This window comes from Cibotium barometz, chromosome 35 (genome assembly GCF_041138505.1).
Source record: "Cibotium barometz isolate CiBa-2024 chromosome 35, ASM4113850v1, whole genome shotgun sequence".
Taxonomy (NCBI): domain Eukaryota; kingdom Viridiplantae; phylum Streptophyta; class Polypodiopsida; order Cyatheales; family Cibotiaceae; genus Cibotium; species Cibotium barometz.
Window position 1 is genome coordinate 44,914,410 of NC_141080.1, and position 24,236 is coordinate 44,938,645.

The window sequence follows — 24,236 nt, forward strand, 5'->3', positions numbered from 1 at the left end:
TATACATATCTTGGGGTAGTATTCAGTGGGCCAGTGTTTTCGATGAGGAGAGCAGCAGAGACTAGATTGACTAGAGCACATGCAACCCTGGGTGGTTTGGAGAGGATGTGTTCGCAGGTTCAGTTTCAGGAACCCCGAACGAAACTTTGGCTTTTTGACACTCTAGTGACATCAGCTATGCTTTATGGAGTGCAGATATGGGGACCTTCAGTGGGCCATCACAGCGCAGGCGGGTGGAGAGGTATGGAGAGGCCTTTGGTATCTATGATTGCTAGGATTATTAGAGCCAAGGCCGTGGTACCTCATGAGATTATTCGAGCAGAGCTGGCGGCTGCCCCTCTGGTGATTGAGGCTCTTACGAGATCAGTCTCCTACATACATGGCTTGTGGGATCTCCCCCGAGACAGATATGCACGCCTCGCCCTGGAGTCCTCCCGACAGTTAGCTTTACAGGGAGACACGGCTTGTTGGTATGGACAGATGACATCTTGGTTCCAGGCACATGGTTTTAGCATGGACAGATTGCCTCCCTCCCAGTATTCTCTGGAGACACCCTCTCTCACTCTCACACGGACAGAGATTACCAGACTCATCCGTCAGGATTTAGTTCAGCTGGACATTAGGAGGACATGGATACAGCCGACTGAGGAGCTGGGCACGAAGATATCTTTCTACAGAGAGCATTTTCTTCAGCTCACAGCAGATGGTTTTGTGATCAAACCCAGTTACATGGATGTACACTTGTCTCATGCAGTACGATGTGCTATTGGTCAGATTCGCACATCCTCACACCAGCTTGAGATTGAGATTGGCCGATATAGAGGTATACCAGCTGAGGCCAGGATATGCCGAGTATGCCATGGGGAGCCAGAGACAGAGCTGCATTATATATGCCATTGTACTGCATACTATGAGATACGTGGTCGTTTCCACTGTTTATTCAGAGAGGGTTTTGGACCACTTTCCACCAGAGTCATGGGGTACCAGGACCAGAGGTGTTTGGGATTGTTCTTGCTTGAGCTGCGGAGACATAGAGATAGCCTGCTTAGGCGCACAGAGAGCCAGACTCAGAGGCACATTACAAACTTCTTTAGTCCAGCCATCACTGCGCCAGATGGACCACAGCAGCAGCAGGACATGGATACCACCCACACCAGAGGTACACTGATTGATCGTGCGATTGAGCTTGGGTGGTCCAGACGCCCACAACTATGGAGGAGGGCATCCCAGCATAGACGGAGGTTGCAGCGGCGGATTCGGATTATTCTTGCGAGGCATGCGAGACACCCAGTCAGGGTGCTGACCACAGAGGATATTGAGGAGATCAGCTAGCGTCCGATGCGGCACATATTATGAGATGGAGGCACCTCCATAGTGTACCCCTCCGTCCCACATATTGTATCCCCTCACTATATTCCACTCACCTCCATAGCATACCCCCCCCCTCACTATATTCACACCCTATAAGGGTTTCTGTTTACCTTCCATTTCCAGTTTCATTTTCTAGGTGCCAGTAGTATCATCTTTATTTTTCATTTTCTGGGTTTTTTTATCCAGACATTGTATCAGATCCACCATGATGTAACTTTTGGTCTCATAGGTCATTATGGCCTTTTGAAGACGTTAATATAACATTTCATTTCATCATCTCTCTCTCTCTCTCTCTCTCTCTCTCTCTCTCTCTCTCTCTCTCCCCCCCCCCCCGCAAAACAGGGGATATGCTCGATCCGAGCAACTACAGGACGGTTATGGTTGGCCACGTGTTGGCCAAACTCTATGGTGCAGTGTTGGAGCAAGAGCTTAGCTTATATGCTGAGCGAGCAGGTTTACGCTCATCAGGGCAGAAGGCAGGCTTCAGGAGAGTGATTGATCAGGCCAGAGTGAGAAAGAGAAAGCTCTATTGCTGCTTTGTGGATTTCCGCAAGGCATTTGACACAGTACCACGAGAGAGGCTCTTTCAGCGCCTGCAGTCTCTTGGCATACCAGCAGATATGACATGGGGCATCTATGCATTATATGAGCAGGTTTTTGGGCGAGTCACATACCCAGGAGGTATGTCCGAGACTATTGCTAGCACCATTGGTGTAAAGCACGGATGCCCACTTTCCCCCACACTATTTGGGTTATACATTGATGAGGTGGCTGACTTCATTACACGGGGCGGCGGAAATGGAGTTGATTTAGCAGGTACCTCAGTACATATTATGCTTTATGCTGATAATATTGTATTAGTGTCTAAGTCTCCAGGAGGTCTACAGCAGCATCTACATGCACTCGATGATTTCTGCACACAGAGGGGTCTTACTGTGAACCTTGGGAAAACCAAGGTTGAAACCGGCCTCTGGTAGAAACCAAAGTGCGGTAGACTAGGAGTCACCCTTCCAATTGTAGTCCAAATAAATAACAAATTGACAGGAGCTAGAATGCCCCAGAACTGAAAGGAAATCGACACTTGTTGGCCCCAAAGCTTGGCGCCCCTTTCGGTATTTCTTTATTCAAATTCAGTGAAATGTATAATTGAGTACAACAAAGCCAGTCAAGGAAAGTAAACCTCCATGTCCAATCTGGCAGCCCTCAAGACCTCTTAGCACAGAGGATTCACACACAGATCTGTGTCCCACAAAAGCAACACTGTGCTTCCCTCTAATCAACCAAGACAATTACACAAGGCAGCCTTGAGCACACATCTGGCTGTTCCATGAACATGGTTTCAAACTCAGCTCAAATACACATCCATTGTCCAATCTCTGTTTCCACCCTTCATTTTGCTATACCCTTCCTCTCACAAAGGGCCAGATGAAACAACTCTGCAGCAGACATAAGCCAGTGGAAAGAAAGAAAGATTGATATGTTCACAGCTTACCAATTTTTATGCGTGGTTCTGCACCAGAGGGACTGACCGTACCAGTCTGTACTTGCAACAGCCTGTCTGTACTTTTCTCCCTGCAGCCGCCTGACTGATGCACCGATTGTACTCTGAAGAGGCGCCGCCTGCAACTGATGATGCGCCGCCTGCAAACTGTTCAGGACTGAACAGGACTGTACCCGCCTGTACCTGTCCGTACAGGTCTGCAATACCCGACTGTACCAGCTCGTACAGTTCTGCGCCTGCACAGTTGCCGCCTGTGTCAGCTGTCGTACAGCAGCCGCCGCCTGTACCAACACTACGGAACTGTACCTGCCAGCGCCACCTGAACCAGCCGCCAATAGGCCTGCAGCTGCCTGCTTTGTACGGCCTGCAACCTCCTGCTCTGTATGGCCTGCAGCCACGTGATCTGTACGGCCTGGCTCTGTACGGCCTACTCTCCACGCAGCAAATCCAGCAGCCACACTCTATGCAACCAGTCAACCCTCTCTCTCTTCTCCTCCATGCAGGTAGCTTCCACGACTCCTCCAAAAGCAAGAGAGAGAGAGAGAGGAGAGAGGCGTGTACCTCCCAAAGTGGAGTTGCCCCTTTTCCCAAAAATATCCTAGTGGCCCCTTTCTCAAGTTGATCAAACTTTCTAAGGGTCACTTATGCCTAGGGGCCACCCAAGGTTAAAACATTAAAAATAATAAATCCCTTCGTCCCCCTTCACACTTGGGGATGTCCACACATATTTCTATTTGTCCAGGAACCCAAATGTGAATCATTAAATATTTATCTTGCTCACCAACCACCATGCCCACACTTGTGCTGTTCCACTTTCGCAGGGTCATGACATACCCCCCTCTTGAAAAATGGAAAGCGTCCTCGATTGCAATCTGGTGATACAGCAAAATATCCAAAGTGAAATGTACAGTAGGGCAAGATCAGCGTCCCAATCTCTCTAAGCCATGCATATGTAACAACATTCACTACAAATCAATGGTGTAGTAGTAGTCCAAGTTGTATACCACTGTGAACCATACACAACCACAACATCCAATGTGACTAGTACACATATATCATAGAAGTCCCATAAACAGATGTACTATCAGCCATCAGCACCTTCGGGTGAGACAAAAGCTGCACCAAGCGACCTCTAGATGTCATCTGAGCCTATCTGTATCAAGGGAGTGGAGGTGCTACCCCCCTCTTGAGCATCAGGCAATGCTCCGGACCCATGCTCTGCTGAACCTGAATGAGCCGTAACAAGAGTCGGCTCCAACTCAAAGGCATCGAGATAAAGCTGCAAAACCTGAGGTGAATCTGTTAAGTCACCTTCCTCCATCCACTTCGCATCCATCGGTGAATAGTTCTTGAACTTCACAAGATAGCGACGGGAAACTTTACCTCGTACCTTTCTTTCCTTATGTGCCAGTATCTGCTCTGGAATAAGAACCTCATCAAGTTCCTCAACTTCCGGCTAAGCCTCATCTGATACATCCTCAGGCACATCCCCATGGAAAGGTCTAAGTAGACGCACATGAAATGCATTGTGAATCCTCGAATGATCTGGTAGCTTCAAGTGATAGGCCACCTCACCAATCTTTTCCAATACCTGACTGAGAAGGTCCATAATAGCGCATGCTCAATTTAGGGAATAAGCGCTCTTTACCCTTCATCTTCTTGAGCCTAGCTGTTTCAAATCGCAAAAGAACCCAATCACCCAATCACCCAATGCAAACTCTAATGCACGTTTGTGACGGTCTGCTGCTTTCTTTTGCTTTTGCTGAGTTTTTTGGAGTGCCAACTTAACTCTCCGATAAGCTTCATCCATATTCTCCACATACTGATCAGCCTCAAAGATCTTATCCTTTGTGTGCAAAATGGGTGGTACCTTCTTCCCTCCTTCCACAATCTCAAAAGGCGCCTTGCCCGTCGAGGTATGGACAGTGTTGTTATAAGCAAACTCCACCAAAGGAAGATACTTTTCCCATTGTTGCTTGTGCTCTGACACATAACACTTAAGAAGATCTAACACTGTAGAATTAGCCTCTTCCGATTGACCATCTGTTTGTGGATGAAACGAAGATGAAAACTTGAGAGTTGTACCCATGTTGTCAAACAACCCTCTCCAGAATAAACTCGTCATCCGTGGATCACGGTCACTGATGATAGACGAAGGCAAGCCATGATACTTGAAGATGTTTGCCATGAACAACTTCACCATATGATCAACTTTGATCGTCTTACGCACGGGAATGAAATGAGCCTGCTTACTAAACCTACATATGATAGTCCAAATGCCATCATTCCCTGTTTGTGTACGTGGAAGATCAAATATAAAATCTATGGCAATGCTCTCCCAAGGTCTATCTGGAATAGGTAAAGGCTGAAGTAACCCTGGTGTCTTTTGACGGTCAAACTTCACCTTCTGACATACGATGCATTGCCTAACAAAAGCATCAACATCTCTCCTCAAGGTTGGCCAATAAAAGAAAGTCTCAGCTGCTTTTACCGTGGCGTCAATACCTCTATGACCTGCATACGATGGAGCATGACTTTCAATCATAACCTTGAGTCGTAATTGCCTGGTAACACACAATCTACCATGCATCAACAAAAACCCATCTCTGAGAGTATAATGATCATGCCGCTGACCCTGAGACATCTGATCATAGAGCCTTCCACATGATGATAAGCAAGTGAAACTGCTAAGACTTGTGGCTTGCGTGACAAAGCATCTACCACAACATTTTTTTTGCCTTCCACATGCACAATCTGGAAGTGGAACATAGACAAAAAGTTGGCCCATCGCATATGCTTCTCAAAAAGTTTGGTTTGCGTGAGGAAATAACGCAAGGTCTGATGATCCGTCTGCACAGTGAAATCAGCCCCAAGCAAATAGTGTTTCCATGTAGAAAGAGCATGAATTACAACCAACATCTCTTTCACATAAACCTATAAATGCTTCTCGGCATTCTGCAATATTCGACTCTCATACACTATCACATGTCCTTCCTGCATGGGAACTGCCCCAATGCTGTTTCCACATGCATCACATTGGACAACAAAAGCCTTTCGGAGATCCGGTAATACCAATACGGGATCCGAAGTAAGCTTTTCTTTAAGCTTTTTAAAGGCTGTAATTTCCTGATCAGCCCATCTAAACGGAGTTGCCTTCTTTGTTAAGGCATGAAGGGGCGAAGCAATCTAGGCAAAATACTGTATGTACCGCCTGTAATAGGAACACAATCCCAAAAAGCTGCGTACATCATGCACGGTCCTCAAATCTGGCCAATTAAGAATTGCTTCCACCTTAGAAGGATCCATACTACAGACTCCATGCTTAGACACAATATGCCCCAAGAAGTGAATCTCTTGCAAGAAGAACTCACTCTTCTTGCCATTAATGACCAGCCTATGCTTCCGGAGTTCTTCAAATACAATGGCCAAATACTTCCTATGCTCCTCCTCAGTGTGTGAATGCACAATCATATCATCAAAGAATGTGCCCACAAACGCTCTATGAGGCCGGAAAATCCTGTCCATCATTCTATTAAATGTGGCAGGTGCATTTGTCAAACCAAAGGGCATAACCAAGAACTCATATAACCCAAAAGTGGTTCAAAATGCTGTCTTATGCACATCCTCGGGTCTAATACGTATCTGATGATACCCACTTTTCAAGTCTATCTGACTAAAGACTGTTGAGTCCTGTAAGCGGTCCAATATGTCATCGATCCTTGGAATGGGGAATCGATTCTTGATGGTATTCTTGTTCAGCGTCCTGTAATCAATACACATGCGCCAAGAACCATCTTTCTTTTGCACTAAGAGCACAGGTGAGCAAAAGGGTGATGAGCTAGGCTGAATCAACCCTTTATTCAACAACTCCTGTACCTGACTCATAACTTCTTCTTGTTGGACTGCACTAACACGGTACGGCGGTCTATTTGGTGGAGTACTCCCCGGGATTAGATCAATAGCATGATCTTCTGGCCTTTCCGGAGGAAGTTCTCCTTGCAATGACTCGGAAAAACAATCTTGGAACTCACATAAGAAATCAGTCCTGTCTTTATCGAACGTAGACAAATTAGATTTAGACTCATCATCTTTTGCATCCTTTACAAAAATCAAGTACGTGGAAAGATGCTTTTTCATTACTAATGAAATTGCCAAAGCTGATACAATAGGAACAGATTCCCCTTTAAGCTTTACATCCAAAACATGTTCTTTCCCTCTATGAGTCAAAGTAATCTTCCTATTGTATGTATCCACCACCGCATGTACTCTATGGCACCATGGCATACCCAACAAAACATCACATCCATGAAGTGGCATGATGAAAATTCCTCGCTATCCACATAACCCTGCACATGAAGCCTGAGCTTCCCAATAATAGGAGTGACGGGTTCTGCATACCCAGGACAAGCCATATTAGCCTCATACAAAGGCCCCATCTCCTCTGCACGAATCCCCAATCGGCCAGCCAACTCTGGTGAAATAAAGTTGGCTCTAGCATCTGTGCCAAAGAAAATCAAGGCATTTTGATCTCTCACTTTGTCCCATGCCCTGCACAATTCAGTCTCTTCACCACCTGGTTGTTCCCCAACAAGATCGGGAACTAACCCTGCAGAAGGTTTTGGTTTCTTAGACTTGGGCTTCCCTTTAGTGTCAGAGTCCTTTTGCGACAATTAAAAGACATATGTCCCTCTTCTGTGCAGTAAAAACATTTCCGAGCATCCATCAAAGCCTGTCTCTCCTCAGGAGTTCTCTTGGGCATTGGTAACTTCTTATACCGCTTCTCTGTAGCCCCTTTTGCATCACGCGAAGCATGCCCTGACTTTTCAGATCTCTTGCTTAAGCTTTTACCTCCTTTGAATCTAGATGAGACCCCAATGAGTAATGCATTTGCTGTCATAGCATTCTCTATCATCTGTGACATATTTGTTACTCGAGTCTTTATACAATAGTCATGCACTTCCTTGGGCAGCCCACAACAATACTTCTCCACTTGCTCAGACAAAGGCACTGCACGATAAGAAGTAACTGGGAGTAAAGCTTCCCAAAACTTCTTATTATAATCCTCCAGATTTTCACACTTTGATGCATCCAACTTGTGCCATGCTATCATTACATCCACCTCAAAAGTAGATGTGAGCCATACGGAAGAGAACACCTGCTTAAACTGTACCCAAGTGGATGGTGCTATGCCCTGCAAAAGAAGAGTGGACCACCACTACAATGCATTGCCCTTGAGAAAAGTCGCAGCTTTTCTCACCTTAGAGGATTCCGTGTAATTACCACCAAAAAAAGCAGCATCAAACTGTTGTAAAAAGGTAAGTGCCTTTAGCTTATCTTTGGCCCCACTGAATGTGTCAAATTTCACAGCAGCTCCCCCTTCCTTATAATCCTTCGCCTTACCCATAGGCATTAGATTATCGTAAGGAAGTGGCTTCACAAGATTGCTACCCCCGGCATTCATGCCCATCATAGGGTCAACATTACCAATTCCCACACCTGGCATTCCATACATTCCAGCCATGTTTCCAAACATACCACTATGCATACCGGGCTGCATGCCCCCATACATGTTTCCTTGCATTCCGGACTACATGCCCCCAAACATGTTTCCTTGCATTCCGGACTGCATACCACCATACATATTCCCTTGCATACCAGGCTGAAAACTAGCTCCAAAATTCCCTGGAATACCCATGCCTCCCTGAGGATACCCCCCGTCATGGATTGGAACACAGAGCCACCACCAAAATAGCCTGGATGCATAGACTGTTGTGGAATAGATGGCTGTCCGAAAAAGGAACTCTGTGAGTTGGCACCAAAAGTATGTTGCATGTTCGGAAACTGTCCAAAAGATGGATCCTGTGGGAAGGCACCACTGTTGCCCTGTGGTGGGTTCTTAGAATGCACTTTCTTCTTCTTCTTTTCACGCTCAGAACGGGATCTCATAAATTCAGCAAACTTCTCACTTTGAGTGAGCTGCATAAACACATCCATTACACCTGCCAAACGATTTTTAAACTGAGCATCATCTCCCTCTTTACTAGGCATATCTTCTGGCTGTGTTACATCCTCATATTGTGCATCATCTGCAGCCTGTTCTCCTGCAAGAATATCCTCAGATTCATTTCTCTCAAGAGAGGTCTCTTGCTCTTTCTCTTCATCATAAAAATATTCGTCTTCTATGTCTGACATGTTGCTGAATTTTTCAGCAATGACTTTCCTCGAGTCAACCACGAGCTCACCCCCTTAAGAAAGTTGATGATGGTCCCAGCACAACGGAACCTTTAAACCGGCCTCTGGTAGAAACCAAAGTGCGGTAGACTAGGAGTCACCCTTCCAATTGTAGTCCAAATAAATAACAAATTGACAGGAGCTAGAATGCCCCAGAACTGAAAGGAAATCCACACCTGTTGGCCCCAAAGCTTGGCGTCCCTTTCGGTATTTCTTTATTCAAATTCAATGAAATGTATAATTGAGTACAACAAAGCCAATCAAGGAAAGTAAACCTGCATGTCCAATCTGGCAGCCCTCAAGACCTCTTAGCACAGAGGATTCACACACAGATCTGTGTCCCACAAAAGCAACACACTGTGCTTCCCTCTAATCAACCAAGACAATTCAACAAGGCAGCCTTGAGCACACATCTGGCTGTTCCATGAACATGGTTTCAAACTCAACTCAAATACACATCCACTGTCCAATCTCTGTTTCCACCCTTCAAACTGCTATACCCTTCCTCTCACAAAGGGCCAGATGAAACAACTCTGTAGCAGACATAAGCCAGTGGAAAGAAAGAAAGATTGATATGTTCAGAGCTTACCAATTTTTATGCGTGGTTCTGCACCAGAGGGACTGACCGTACCAGTCTGTACTTACAACAGCCTGTCTGTACTTTTCTCCCTGCACAGCCGCCTGATTGATGCACCGACTGTACTCTGATGAGGCGCTGCCTGCACAGCTGATGATGCGCCGCCTGCAACTGTTCAGGACTATACCCACATGTACCTGTCAGTACAGGTCTGCAATACCCGACTGTACCAGCTCGTACAGTTCTGCGCCTGCAGAGCTGCCGCCTGTGTCAGCTGTCGTACAGCAGCTGCCGCCTGTACTAACAGTACGGAACTGTACCTGCCAGCGTCGCCTGAACCAGCCCCCAATAGGCCTGCAGGCAGCCGCCTGCTCTGTACGGCCCGCAACCTCCTGCTCTGTACGGCCTGCAGCCACGTGATCTGTACGGCCTGGCTCTTTACGGCCTACTCTCCACGCAGCAAATCCAACAGCCACACTCTATGCAACCAGTCAACCCTCTCTCTCTTCTCCTCCACGCAGATAGCTTCCACGACTCCTCCAAAAGCGAGAGAGAGAGAGAGAGAGAGAGGAGAGAGGCGTGTACCTCCCAAAGTGGAGTTGCCCCTTTTTCCAAAAATATCCTAGTGGCCCCTTTCTCAAGTTGATCAAACTTTCTAAGGGTCACTTATGCCTAGGGGCCACCCAAGGTTAAAACATTAAAAATAATAAATCCCTTGGTCCCCCTTCACACTTGGGGATGTCCACACATATTTCTATTTGTCCAGGAACCCAAATGTGAATCATTAAATATTTATCTTGCTCACCAACCACCATGCCCATACTTGTGCTGTTCCACTTTCACAGGGTCATGACATACCCCCCTCTTGAAAAATGGCAAGCGTCCTCGATTGCAATCTGGTGATACAGCAAAATATCCAAAGTGAAATGTACAGTAGGGCAAGATCAGCGTCCCAATCTCTCTAAGCCATGCATATGTAACAACATTCACTGCAAACCAATGGTGTAGTAGTAGTCCAAGTTGTATACCACTGTGAACCATACACAACCACAACATCCAATGTGACTAGTATACATATATCATAGAAGTCCCATAAACAGATGTACTGTCAGCCATCAGTACCTTCGGGTGAGACAAAAACTGCACCAAGCGACCTCTAGATGTCATCTGAGCCTCTCTGTATCAAGGGAGTGGAGGTGCTACTTAAAGTAGAGAATCTCCTCCTGAAACCGGCCTGTACCTGAGCTCGGACCCCTTGTCTCTCTGCCCATCTCCTCAACTTGTGCTCAAGAATAGAGGCATATAGCTTGGCCAGCGACGAGTGACCAATCATAATGGTGCGGTAGTTAGTCGGCACGCTCAAATCTCCAGACTTGAGTACCGGCACAATCGTGGAAGTACTCCAAGTCCCAGGAAACCCCTCACACATGGCTCTATTAAACATGAGAGCTAGTGAGTCTACAATCATATCTCTAGCATGTATGAAATGCTCGGCTACAATGCCCTCATGATCCTGTGCCCTCCCTGTATGCAATCTGTTGATGGCTCTCCTCACCATCTCTGCGGTGAAGAAGGTAGAAGTGGGTAGACAAGGCTCTGGAGGGTTCGGTAGTGGTGGCTGCTCTGGTACTGTGTAAAGGGAGGCTGCATACTCGCCCCATGTATCAGGAGAGGTAATGGCCGGAGGTGCTCTCGAGCGTGCCAATGACCTTGTCTTCGTTAGCGCGAACTTGCAAATACTTTGCAAGAGCGTGACCAAGAAGGCAGATCCCTTCACTGAGTAGGAGATGAGTCAACAAAAAGAGCAACAAGAGGATGAGGTGCAGCAGCATGCCAATGAGGACGAGATGAGGATGAGCTTGATGTTCCTTTGGCACAAGCTACCCATGACCATGAGGTGAGCACTTCACGTGGATGATCATTCATGGAACATGATTCATGGGCCTTACTACTTAGCTCTAGGCTTTAGCACTTTTGAGTCTTTCCATGCTTTAGTCTTTTTAAGTTTTTTGTCCTTCCATATATTGTGCCTCCTTAAGGCTTAGTCCTGACTCTAGAGTCATGACTCATTTTGTATCTACATAATTATTAATACAATCAACCGTCAACGCTTTCACTCTTTGATCGGCGTATTTTGTTAATACGACTGAAAAGCTTACCATTTTAGTGTAAATTTGTGCTCATTTTGATGTACTTCCAAAGTAGAATAAGTGTAGAGTAGAAAAACTTTTAAAAAAGTATTTTTTAAGTGTCGTTTCCTCCACCGTCCCCATGAATAATCACTCTCCAGGCCACCTTGGCCCAGCCAGTAGGCCCCTCGGACCTAACCCACAGAAAATTCCAGATCAGCCACTGCACATAACCCAGGCAAGCTCTAGAGAATTCCCAGCAAGAAGTGATGTACCACATGATGGCCACGAGCACATCGTTGGCCATGATCATGTGGCCGACGAGGGAAGGCAATACTCCAATACAAAAGCTTCTTCCGAATGCTCAGAAGAAGGGGGCAAGCTGCTGCCCAGCTAAGATGTCAATCCCTACCTGCCACACAAGATATCTGACCAGAACCAGCCGGTGACCCAAGCATACCATACCCAATCATGCCCCTACTCTACTAGCTGTCACAGAAAGACTCACAAGCAAGCCTCCTAACCTTTGGCTGTCCAGGGTGTGGAGGCAATGTTTGTATTCCACCGTCTGGGAAAAGTCCGTGTAGGTATCCAAGCCTCTGGCTGTCCAGAGCGTGGAGGCAACGTATGTATGTCACTGTCTGGGAAAAGTCCATGTAGGAATCCCAGGCTCCAACCTCTGGATGAATCCATCTGCTTTGATCCTCAAGAAAGTGGTCTTTGTAGAACTCCATTTTCGTGGGTAGCATAGGGGGCACCAGCCATGTGCCATGGGTGTGTAGGCCAAGGAGATCAGATAGAATATCTGTTGGTATCCTAATGAGTGAGATGGAGGGAGAGGGCATCTAGGCTGTACTAGAAACGTCCATGTGGAGCCCTGTGTGAGGAACTAGTGGGTGAACCATACCAGATCATGCCCCTGCTCTACTTTCTGTCGACAAGACTCCCAAGCGAGCCTTGGTAACCTATGGCTCTCCAAGGTGTGGAAAAGATGTATGTATGTCACCATCTGGAAAACTGCATCTACCACCAGAGGGGCTTCCCCACACTCTGCTAGGACAATAGGGTGTGGTACCAAAAGAAGAAGAAGAAGAAGATATATTAACGTCTCGCAAAAGACCCAACGGGTCTATGAGAAAAAAAAGGAAAGAAAGTAATATTAACATCTACAAAAGACCCAAAGGGTCTACGAGACCATAAGTGACACAATGACACCATGGATATACTGAGCCATGGAAAAAATAACTACGAAAATCGACTATCACTAGTGTATACAGATGTGATGTGATGTGACGTGATGTCAGCATGTGACCCTGTACACAACAACCTAGCCATGATCAACTAATACTGATGCCCTCCTCAGCCAATTCCGATCTCATGGCTAAGAGAGTATATGGCCTTTATGATCGAAGCATATAACCTCCTAGAGAAAGAAAGACAGATAAAGAAACAAAGAAAGAAAGTTTTATTAACGTCTACAAAAGACCACAGGATCTATGTGACCAAAAGTCTTACAATGTGTCCATGAAGTGAAAAAAACATAATAAAAATCCCAACTAGAGCTGAGAGAAGAAACAACAGCCTTGTATGTGCCACCGGAACAATGCTACAATGATACAATGTGAAGGAATCAAAGTGGGTCCTCGACACTGTATAGAGGCTCTCCACATCCACTGCCTGTGGAGGGGCACTCTTGTATCTCTCACGGATCTCTCGGATCTGAAGTTGTCAGGTGGAGCATCCCCTCGGACCAGTGGGTCTTGGGCCTCTAGCTCGCTGCACCTAAATCACTCTGTCTAGGGTGACGCCCAGCAAGCAGGGTGAGAGAGATTATCAAAACATAATTTTTTAAGTTATTTATGCCCTTCCTTTCAAAAAGGCAGAGCGAACACAAACGCCAAATAATTGGGATGAACTTCAAGTAAATAAGTATGTAATCACATGAAAAAGATCCAAAAGGGAGCTGTTTGCAGGCATGTTTTACCCAAAGTCTTCTTGAAAGTTTTAGTGAAGAAATCAACATACCAAATAACGCCTAGAATACCAAATATATAGAAAACAGACTCCCAACCGAAGTGCTCAATAAACACCGGAGCTAGCACTAACCTGCAACACAACTAGATTAGATCAAGTAGGTGCATCTGCAGCTATGAAAATAATGAGGATCACACAACCCACCACAAAGTTGTGCAATACAATCTTCTTATATATAGATCTTACCTCTATATAATTTGAAGTATAGCGCTTGTGATGATTCAATAAAATGCGCTTGTGCACTCATGCATGTGCAACATACGTACAACTAATTTCTGATCCACTCAAAGGCATACTTTTGTACTTTACCCAATAACACTGCCCACATTGAAACCGTTGAAAACAAAAGCCACCGCTCTCGACCGCTCTGTTGCAGGCACATTTCTGAAATTAAAAGGAATCGCTTGACATCATTATCTGAATTTTTGAATGAGCTCCATAAGAGGTCAAATGGCTACCATAAACCCAAAGTCTTGTGACACCAGTGGTAGGATTTGCACAGACGACGACTGTGATAAAAGATCAAAAGCAGTTTGCATGGAAAATCATTCTGACAATGTAATTTTTTTGAAAAAAACGAATGCGCAGGCTTATGCACACATGCACACACAAGGGCATGCAGGCACCAGCACACACACAGGCACATGCACACTCTCTCACACACAGGCACAAACACATGCACTTGCATGCACACGTGCATGCATGCACACACAAACTAAACTCTAAAATTTTATTTGAGAATTTAAAAGCACTTGCTAAATCATCTTGATGTGCTTAGCCAAAATTCAACAAAATCTCATGAAGGTACACTTGCTAAATCACCTTGGAATTGTCGAACTACAGTCAAGCTTAGCTATTTAAAATGTCCTTACCGTGTTCAACAACTCATCATCATCATCATGAAAGATGACATGGCCAACTTTTCCCAGAGGATCAAGCTTCCACTCTTAAGCAAGGCTATTTTTCTCTTTGTGCTCCTTTACAAGAGCATAGCTCAGGCACTAGTTGGACTCAAAGAGATCATTTTTTTGTAAAATCCGAAAATTTCGGATGATGTTTTGGCCTTCCCTTTGGTAGGTTATGTTTTCACCTCATTTTGGAGTACTCCGTAAACCTTACTGTTGAATGTGAGAGTTTTTACTCTTTACTGGGGATTCAAAAGTATTCATTGGGTGGAATAAGAACTATATAAATCCACAGCTTATTAATGCTACTTGGTAGAGAACTGTAGAGTGCCAGGCGACACCACTCCCTTTTTCTCTATACATGCATGGTTAATCTCGGCAAAACCAAGATCATGGTCTTTAACACTTCATGTCAACAAACCTGGCCGGTCTTTTCTATACATAGGAACCCAGGTACAGATCTATGTTTACCTTGGAGTGACCTTTACAGGTCCAATCTTTTCCATGAGTCCAGCCTTCCATGCCTGCCTGACAAGAGGATATGCAGCTCTGGCCCATCCGGAGAGACTGCTTCCAGGCCCACTTCTGGGAGCCCCACGCCATGAATTAGCTTTTTGACACTTTGGTGCACCCTGCAGTGATGTACAGCACCCCCTGGGGACCAGACCTAGGAGAGGAAGATTGGAGGAGGACAGCGAGATTGTAGCTGATGATGCTTTCATGCATGTTCTCGAGTAAGCCATGAGTGCCACATCATATCATCTGAATTTGGAGCCTAACCCCCGCCATAGATGCACTTTTTCAGACTATCACCTACATACATCAGGTGTACACTAGATGCAGACTGCCTTCCACAATTGTCCCTCGAGTCCTTCATGTAGTCTACACGAGAGGGACAGCACAGGTCCTGGAAGTCAGCTGGTTTGACCGACATGGCCTTCAGATGGACTGATTCCCCCCTTATAGTCTCAACTCACCATTTTTGGATCTCTCCAAGCAAGGGATCAACCACCCTATCTGTTTCAACCTGACACGGCTCTACACAATGTTGAAATATATATATACCTAGATGAATCCAAGAACATGCCCAAATTCACCTTTTAGGAACGTGCATGTTATATACTCATGGTAGTCAACCCACAAGACTATATAACTATCAACTCCATTATGCATAGTATGGACTAGATACTACCACATCCCCACTAACATCATCAGTGCCCAATAGTGGGTGTAGAAATATAACCCAAACTAGTCCCCTTAGCCTAAAATACAAGGTGTATAAGATATCACATAACCTATGGTCATATATCAAATGTGTTAGGTGCATCCACTTGTCATGTGAGGTGTCATAGCCCACAAAATCAGCCCTTACATTCATGGAGTTTGGAGATATGTTAGGAGAAGATATTCCACTCATTTATATACCTAGATGATTCCAGGAACATGCCCAAATTCACCTTTTAGGAACGTGCATGTTATATACTCATGGTAGTCAACCCACAAGACTATATAACTATCAACTCCATTATGCATAGTATGGACTAGATACTATGACATCCCCACTAACGTCATCAGTGCCCAATAGTGGGTGTAGAACTTTGTATCAAGATATGCCCAATATGTTAGGAGAAGATATTCCACTTATTTACATCATCAATGATGTCATCATCAAGCTCTCACAACATCTATATAAGCCCATGTACTCTTTCTCTCATGATAATGAATCATCATGTGTTCACTCTCATTATGAATGGATCCATGTCTTATCCTCCTTAATCTACTAGTGGTATCAGAGCCAATTTTGCACTCCTAGTTCCATCTTCATTTCATTCATCATTAGTTTATTATGTCTAGTTAGTAGCTAGTGAGGATTTGCTACCTTTCATCTACTCTTGTCTACTCTTGATTTCACTATTAATATTCATGTGTATGACATGCAAGCAAGAAGAAGGGGTGCAGGCATGCATCACAGAACTTTGGCGCCTGCATCACAGAACTTTGGCAATAGCATCGTGTTTAGAAGGCGACAGTAAGGTTTGGCTTTTACTCCTCATTTTACAAGCACATTTAAGGAGCAACATTGTCGAGTATCGTGTGTCACATGCAGAAGCTCTCGGAGTCTTCTTTCAGCCCTAACCACCATCCTGGCACAAGTTCATGCAAAACGTAGGCAAGAGAGATGAAGAGAAGAGAGAGAGATAGCCAAGTATTCAGTATATTCTATAGTACAAAAAGGTGTACAAGCCTTCACTGCCCCATCAAAAGGTGAACACACCTACTCTAATCCCTATTCTATGACCCTACTCCCTAGAGGAGTGAGTGAGTCTAACAATGAGTAGGTGTGCCCTTTTTGAAAGAGTGCACAGAGCGGAAGCAGAGTGGCACTAGAATGTGCTGAACAGAGAGTGCAAGAGAGAGAGAGAGATATGGAGCAAACTATGCTGAATATACTGAACCAGAACAATCCCAAGCAAGAGGCAGTGTTAGTCTCATAAGTGAGGGAGCAAATATGTACAAGACTGAATGAAAAATGAGAGGCCAATACCCACTATTTATAGTGGGGAAGTGCTAGCCGATTGGAGCTCATAAACAGGCCGATTGGAGCTGTTGGACATGGCCGACTGGAAAAATGCCAGAATGGCTGGGATGAATGTGTTAACACCCCCTCTCAGCACCAAATGCTAAACATATCTGTGAGAAGCCGAAGAAGGCGTCCTCTGTCAAAGACAAAAGAAAGCAGCAACAACAAGTACCAGGAAAGCTCCACAAGCAATCTCCACAGCAACTCAGCTACAAAAGTAATAGAACAGGCTGCCACGTACACTGCTCTTCTAAAAGAAATCAACCATGAAGGTTGCATCGTGCTGCTCCAAATATCGGTGCCAAACCCAAATATAAACACAGTGTCACAGGAATCCCTAGAAGCCTGTAGCTCCAAGAAGATAATACCCTCAAAAGAAATAGAATCCATCTGCTCCAACTCTGTACCAAGAGTAGCCAAATGCTGTATAATAGCACCCTCCTCGAAGGTCGGCATCGCCAAATGTAAGAACTCAACTGCCCCCTTTGAAAACTGATGTCGGGACTCCACAGGCCCAACCAAATCCAAATCCCAATCCTTCAATCCCTAGAAGTACCACTGTGCCCCAGGCATGGTCACGGACACACCTGACCACAATCCAAAATCCTCACACAGAGTAAGGGAAGTAGGAACATTCACTGTAGTGGTAACTGAAGTAGTAGTAGCCTCCTCAATAGCATAACACAATGTAGAAGCAAGCTCCTCCATAGAAGGCAAAGGGACCAGCAACACATCCTGGTCACTGGTTGACGAAGAAAGAATCGGAGACGAAGCAATAGGAGAAAAATCCCCCTCAAAAATTGTGAGCAAAGATAGCCCACTGTCTTCCTCAAAAACATTACCAGAGATATCATCCTGGCAAGGAGAAGTATGCACAGAAACTGAAGGAAGGGCAACAGGAGAAACAAATTCCTCAGATGCAATGAGCAAAACTGGCCCAATATCCTTCGCTGTAGGAACATTCTCCAAAAGAAGTATCCACAAAATCACTGGCTGCACAACACCCAAAAGCAGAAAGCATCTGTCGATCACTGGCATCACCATACAAGTCACAAAGCAACTGACACACATAGAAGGTAGAAGCATCATCAGGAGCATAGATGAAGTGTCGAAGAACCGAATCCTGACAATTCAGGAGGAGAAAGCCATAGATCTGTCCGTCAGTCTTCCTCCACCGCCGACACACATCCTCCGCAGAGGCAAGGTCCGGCAAGCACCGATTCTTGTACGAGAGAAACTCTATCAAACCATACTCCCTGAGAATAGAAGTAACCTACAACTTCCATGACTGAAAGTTACCACCATCCAACTTGTTTGCCTCATCAAGGAAATAACAAGAGAGTGGTACGGGAGCCAAATCTGAAGTTGTCATCATTGATCCAATCAAGAGAACCAACCCTCATAAGATAAAACTGTCCAAATCAGAAAACGTTGATATAGGGTCTTTCCTCCCACCAAAACGCAGCCCTAAGAGGCTGGACAGCACCCAAGAATCCTCCTGTAGCAAAAAACGCAGAAGCTTCTATCGACTGTACCTCCAACCTTAAGGTCACCAGAAGAGGGAAGCAAAAAATGTAGATTTGATATAGAGAGAAAGGGCAGCCACACAGGCCAGGGAATATGCTGTAAGAGGGTGCAAGAGGGAAAGGCAACAACAAAGACAGTAGCTTGGGCTCTCCTCAAGAAAACGCACAATCTCTAAAGAAAAAAAAAAGTGTCCGCCACAAGTACCAAGAGTGCCACCAAAGCCTGCAACACCACAAGCCCCCTCTGCAAAGAGAGAGGGCCACTGGAGAGGAAAACGCAGCAGTGAACAAGTGTTGTCCTGTAGAAAACAGGGCGCTTGCAGTCCACTCTCCAAGTGGGCAATGAAACGCTGATCAACAAGAGCCAGACGGCTGAATCGGTGAAGCCAATCTGAAGAAAAAACGACCAGCAGAGTGCTGTCCAGAAAACGCAGCAGCAAAAGCTATGGATCTGGAAGAAAACGCGGAGGAGAAGGTGCTGAAAAACAGGGCTGAATTTGGGGCAGCAAAAAGGTTGATAAACCGGGAGCTCTGATACCATGAAAGAGTGCACAGAGCAGAAGCAGAGTGGCACTAGAATGTGCTGAACAGAGAGCAAGAGAGAGAGAGAGAGATATGGAGCAAACTATGCTGAATATACTGAACCAAAACAGTCCCAAGCAAGAGACAGTGTTAGTCTCATAAGTGAGGGAGCAAATATGTACAAGACTGAATGAAAAATGAGAGGCCAGCACCCACTATTTATAGTGGGGAAGTGCTGGCCGACTGGAGCTCATAAACATGCCGACTAGAGCTGTTGGACATGGCCGACTGGAAAGATGCCAGAATGGCTGGGAAAAATCCCAGAAAAATAGTAAAAAGGGGTGGCCAGCCCACAAGCAGCCCACAAGCAAGGGCCATACAAAAGGGGACCAAATGGACACCAGAAATGGGTAGAAACTGGGGATGAATGTGTTAACACTTTTGTAGGGCTGGAATGCCTTCATGGACTGGCCAACTTGCTATCAGCCAGGTCCTAGACAAATATTCCATAAAATACTGCAGCCGACAAAGACATACTCCTTCATGAGCTGGCCAACAGCCTCCTGTGTCCTCCACAAAGTCTTCCTACCCAAACCAACAGCACAAGCTCCAAAATCTAGTCCTTAATCTTGTTCTTTATCTTGTTGCCCTTCAAGAATTAGTCCTGGGAATTAGCCTGCACATGGCATCCCCCTTTGCTAAACTTGATGACAGGATTCCAAATCCTATTCTTGCATGAGTGTCATCATCCCATTGTCCATTCCTGGAGTCCCAAACTTGTCATCCTTCCCTTCCCGGCAACCTTTTCAGTGAAAACCCTGCCTAGTCTCCAAATCCACTCCAAATCTAATGAAGATCTACGCATCTGTTCCATCATGTCCCCTATCCCTTCATGCCTTGTCCTTGAACACTTTCTCTGGTCTTCTTTTCCTGAGTATTGAGTCTGGCACTCTCACTCCACCCCTTGGACAATCATCCTTCCTTGGAACCGTTGCCTAAAAGCCTTTCCTGGTGTGCCCCAAGTGGCACCCGACTCACACGACTACCATTCCCCTTGGGTCTTGTGGAACACCACCAACCAACCTCCTAGGAAATTCTTCCATGCCTTGTATTCCTTTCCTTGGACTGTGCACCTTCATCTGGGACTGAATCAGTGTTTTGCCTTGCTAAGAGTGATAAGCAGTGGAAGTCTTTGTATTAGAAGATCCTGTCACACAAATGCTCGCACCGTCTTCTATATCCTGAGTTTCGTGAGTTTAGCAATCCACTTTAATACTTCAAACTTTAAAGAGATAAGAGAGAGATATGAGAACTTTACACTAGATTGGGTCCCGAATTACCCACTGAAGGGCTCCCTATCCCGATAACGAGATAGTATTTGCTTTATTTCTTTAGAGAGAATGACTGTGGACAGTACATAAGCCAAACGCAAGATCTCGGAGGATCGGAGATTGGCTGAACTGTACACGGCTGTAGAAACACCTCGATGACCTGATCTCGAGCCTATGCACCAAGGTTAAAGCCGTACGTACGTACGGATCGTATTGTACGGATCCGTACGCGTACGGATCGATCTGTACGAATTTCGCCAGGAGATGATGATGTAGCACATGGATCTCATGATACATCTTTCACATCATCACATGTGCCCGTGATGGCAGAGCCTGAGTATGATGACGAGGGCAATGTCCTGACAGATGGGGACTTGCTCTCTTCTGGTGCATCGTCATCATCATCTGATGAGGAGTTTTGACTCTTGGATCACGTTTCATTGTGGAGTCTAGACTCTGGACTTGCTCTTATGGGCCTTTTGAGGACATTTCTATGATGTAGTGTTGCAGCTTGCTATGTAGTATGTGCATTGTATTCAGTTTGTTTTGATGCATTTGCAGCCTTTTAACATGGATGAGAGTCGAGACTTTTGTTGTGTAAACACTGATTCATCAGTTTATATAGAGCTAAGAGTGGTGATTGGTGATTGAAGATTGATCTCTGATTGAAAAATGGTGTTGGTATCTGATGTTTGATTTCTGAAGTAACAAGTTTTACAACGTGCGGCAAGGGTTTTGTGATTACTAATAAAATGCGTATTAGCAAAGACCTTATTAGATTGTCTTGTAGGTCTCTCTCACAATTTAAAATGTATTTGGATCTTTTTATGTTTATTTTGATATTTTTTACAATGGTACGTATTTTTACGTACACAAAAATTTTATCTGTAAGGAACAACGTACAAATACGTACCGCACATTACGTACAGTACGTACACATCAACTATGCTATGCACTCTTCCCAAGGGCATGAGGAAGGGCTGCACACCTGAGGCTGAGAAAAGGAGATGGTGGACTGTTCTAAGCTATGTTAGAATGCTGTAAATGCTTATGAATGCTGTGTTACCTTCACCAGATGACTGTTGCATGTATGGATGATGCACAGAAGGCGGGGCACTGCTGTAGAACTAATGCAAGACTGAAAATGCAGGCAGTAGGACTGAAACGCAGGCTGTACTGCTGCTGGACACAAACGCAGGTGTGTACGGCTGCTGGCTGGACAGAAACACAGATGTGCTGCTGCTGGACTGAACTGTAAACGCAGGCTGACTGCAGGCGGCTGGTTCACATGCACAAAACGCAGGTCTTCTTGCTGATTCAGGGCTGATCTGATGCTGAATGCAGGCCCCTATGGCTGTAGGGACTGCTGAACTGCAGGCATTGGATGAACAGGGTTGGCTGAAGCAACCTCAAGCACTCCAAGGGCTGGATGAGACTAGTCTAGTGCTGAAGGCAAGGGAACTCCTAGGACTGAGGAGGAAAGCTCTTAGCACACTGAAGACTGAATGATAAACTAAGCCCTATGCAAGCTTATTTATACTAACTGGAGGTTGGTCAAGTTGGCTGGTCATTTAATAAAGTTTATATTTATAAATGACAATAAATGCTAAATAAATACTATAAAATATGAAAAAAATACGAGATAAATCCTAGTAAATTCCCTAAGGCTTCTGGGATGTTCTAAATGATGCACAGGCATATGAATGCATATTATGCAGGATGCAGAGTGCTTTCTAATGCAAACCCTAAGGCTTCTACTAACTCTCTCCAAGTGGGTTAAGGGACTTGACTGACTGACTAACCCGCTAAGGCTGAGGAATGACCTACGTAGCTCGTGCCTGACTTATCCTGGACTGAGGATGTACAATGGGGTCACGGCGTACGACAAATATCATCCTACTGGGTTCTAATACTGTACAATTGTTGCACTTCTGATGATGAGCCATCTTGTCACCATGCACTAAGTGCAGAGTGCATGTGACATTCCCTCCTCCTTAGCTTGGCGGCAGGTTCATGGCTTCCAGGTAGTCCGCCAATAACTGGGAGTACTCCTGGAAGAACTCCTCGTCGAGCCATACGGCTTCGTGGGTACCTCAATCTCAGAATTTCGTATAGAACTGATAGAACTGACATATCCGTCAACCGGAACCATGCTTTCATCGATGAAGAAGGATCTGCTCAGGCTCAATAACTTCTGCCTCGTCTACCACGTCGCTCTTCATCTGAAACATCAAACACTTCTGGACCAACATATGGTTTTAGCCAAGAAACATGGAAAACATCATGCATTGTCCAACTAGTAGACAGCTTTAACTTCATGGAGACATCACTTAACTTCTTAACTATTGGAAAAGGGCCAAAACTACGGAATGAAAGCTTGGAACAACGTTTGCCCACTTGTTTCAATCTCTGTTTCATGATACGTAAATAGACCCAATCCCCTTCCTTGAAGTGGACATCTCGTCTAGACTTATTTGCCTGTCTGCTATATGCTTCCTGAGCTTTGGTCAAGCGGTCCTTGACTGACTCAATGATCTCGGAAAATGCTTCCCTGGTTTTATTAGCCTCTAAAGATGGAGACACCATTCTCGTCAAAAGAGAAGAAAAACGGCAACCAAAGGCTGCTTCTTATGGAGTCTGTCCGACACTGGATGAATGAGTGTCGTTCAAGATAGCTTGAACCAATGGAAGATAGTGTTCCCATTTGGACTGCTGGTCATGACAGTATGACTTGAGGACATCAAAGGCCAACTGGTTATAAATTTCTGTTTGGCCATCTGTCTGGGGATGGAATGCACTAGACAACTGCAACTTGGTTCCGAAGTTTTCAAATAATGCCCTCCAGAAATGCAAGGTAAACTTGGAATCTCTATCTGATGTTATGGTGCTAGGCAAACCACAAATAGGATAGCAATGCTTGAGAAACAGACGGGCTACGTCCTCGGCTGTGGCCGTATGCTTGCATGGGATGAGCATGCAGAATTTACTAAAACGATCCACAATGGTAAAACACTGAGTGTTACGAGATCCAATGGATGCTGGTAGAGGCCCTACGAAGTCCATAGATATGTCGATGAAAGGTCCGTCGCGTGGATAGGCAAAGGTTGAAGTAAACCTGCCTTCTTTGTATGGGGAACCTTGACTTTTTGACAAATCTTACAGGCTTGTACATGTGCATAGACATCACGCCTCATCTTTGGCCAATAAAAGGACCATTCTAATTTCTCGAGGGTATTGTTGATACCCCTGTGTCCTCCAACTAAGGAGTCATGGGCATCGTAGAGAAGAGCGGAACGCTCTTCCCGAGTAACATATAGACGGTTCTTGTATACTGAATAGTGGCCAGGCTCAGAAGTGAGGACCAAACTATACTGAGTACCAAACTCAGGGGAGTCGACATATTGGTCTTTCATACTATCCAAGTCCTTCCCCATGATTTCGAGAATGGTAAATTCTTGGACTGCCTGGATGCTGGACTTTCAATTGAGAGCATCTACTACTGGGTTATGCTTACCAGGGATGTATTCA

At 45.3% G+C, this 24,236-nt stretch overlaps 1 protein-coding gene across 1 annotated transcript in view; it reads right to left on the bottom strand.

Moving 5' to 3' along the window:
* PHT4;5 (phosphate transporter 4;5) overlaps window positions 1-24,236 on the bottom strand; it is a 167,265-nt gene that overhangs the window by 101,069 nt on the left and 41,960 nt on the right. Inside the window, exons 5-6 of the mRNA XM_086774931.1 lie at window positions 14,153-14,227; window positions 13,835-13,915 (exon numbers count right to left, since the gene is read on the bottom strand). Coding sequence (XP_086631057.1) covers window positions 13,835-13,915; window positions 14,153-14,227 — 156 coding nt within the window. The remainder of the gene's footprint in view (window positions 1-13,834; window positions 13,916-14,152; window positions 14,228-24,236) is intronic.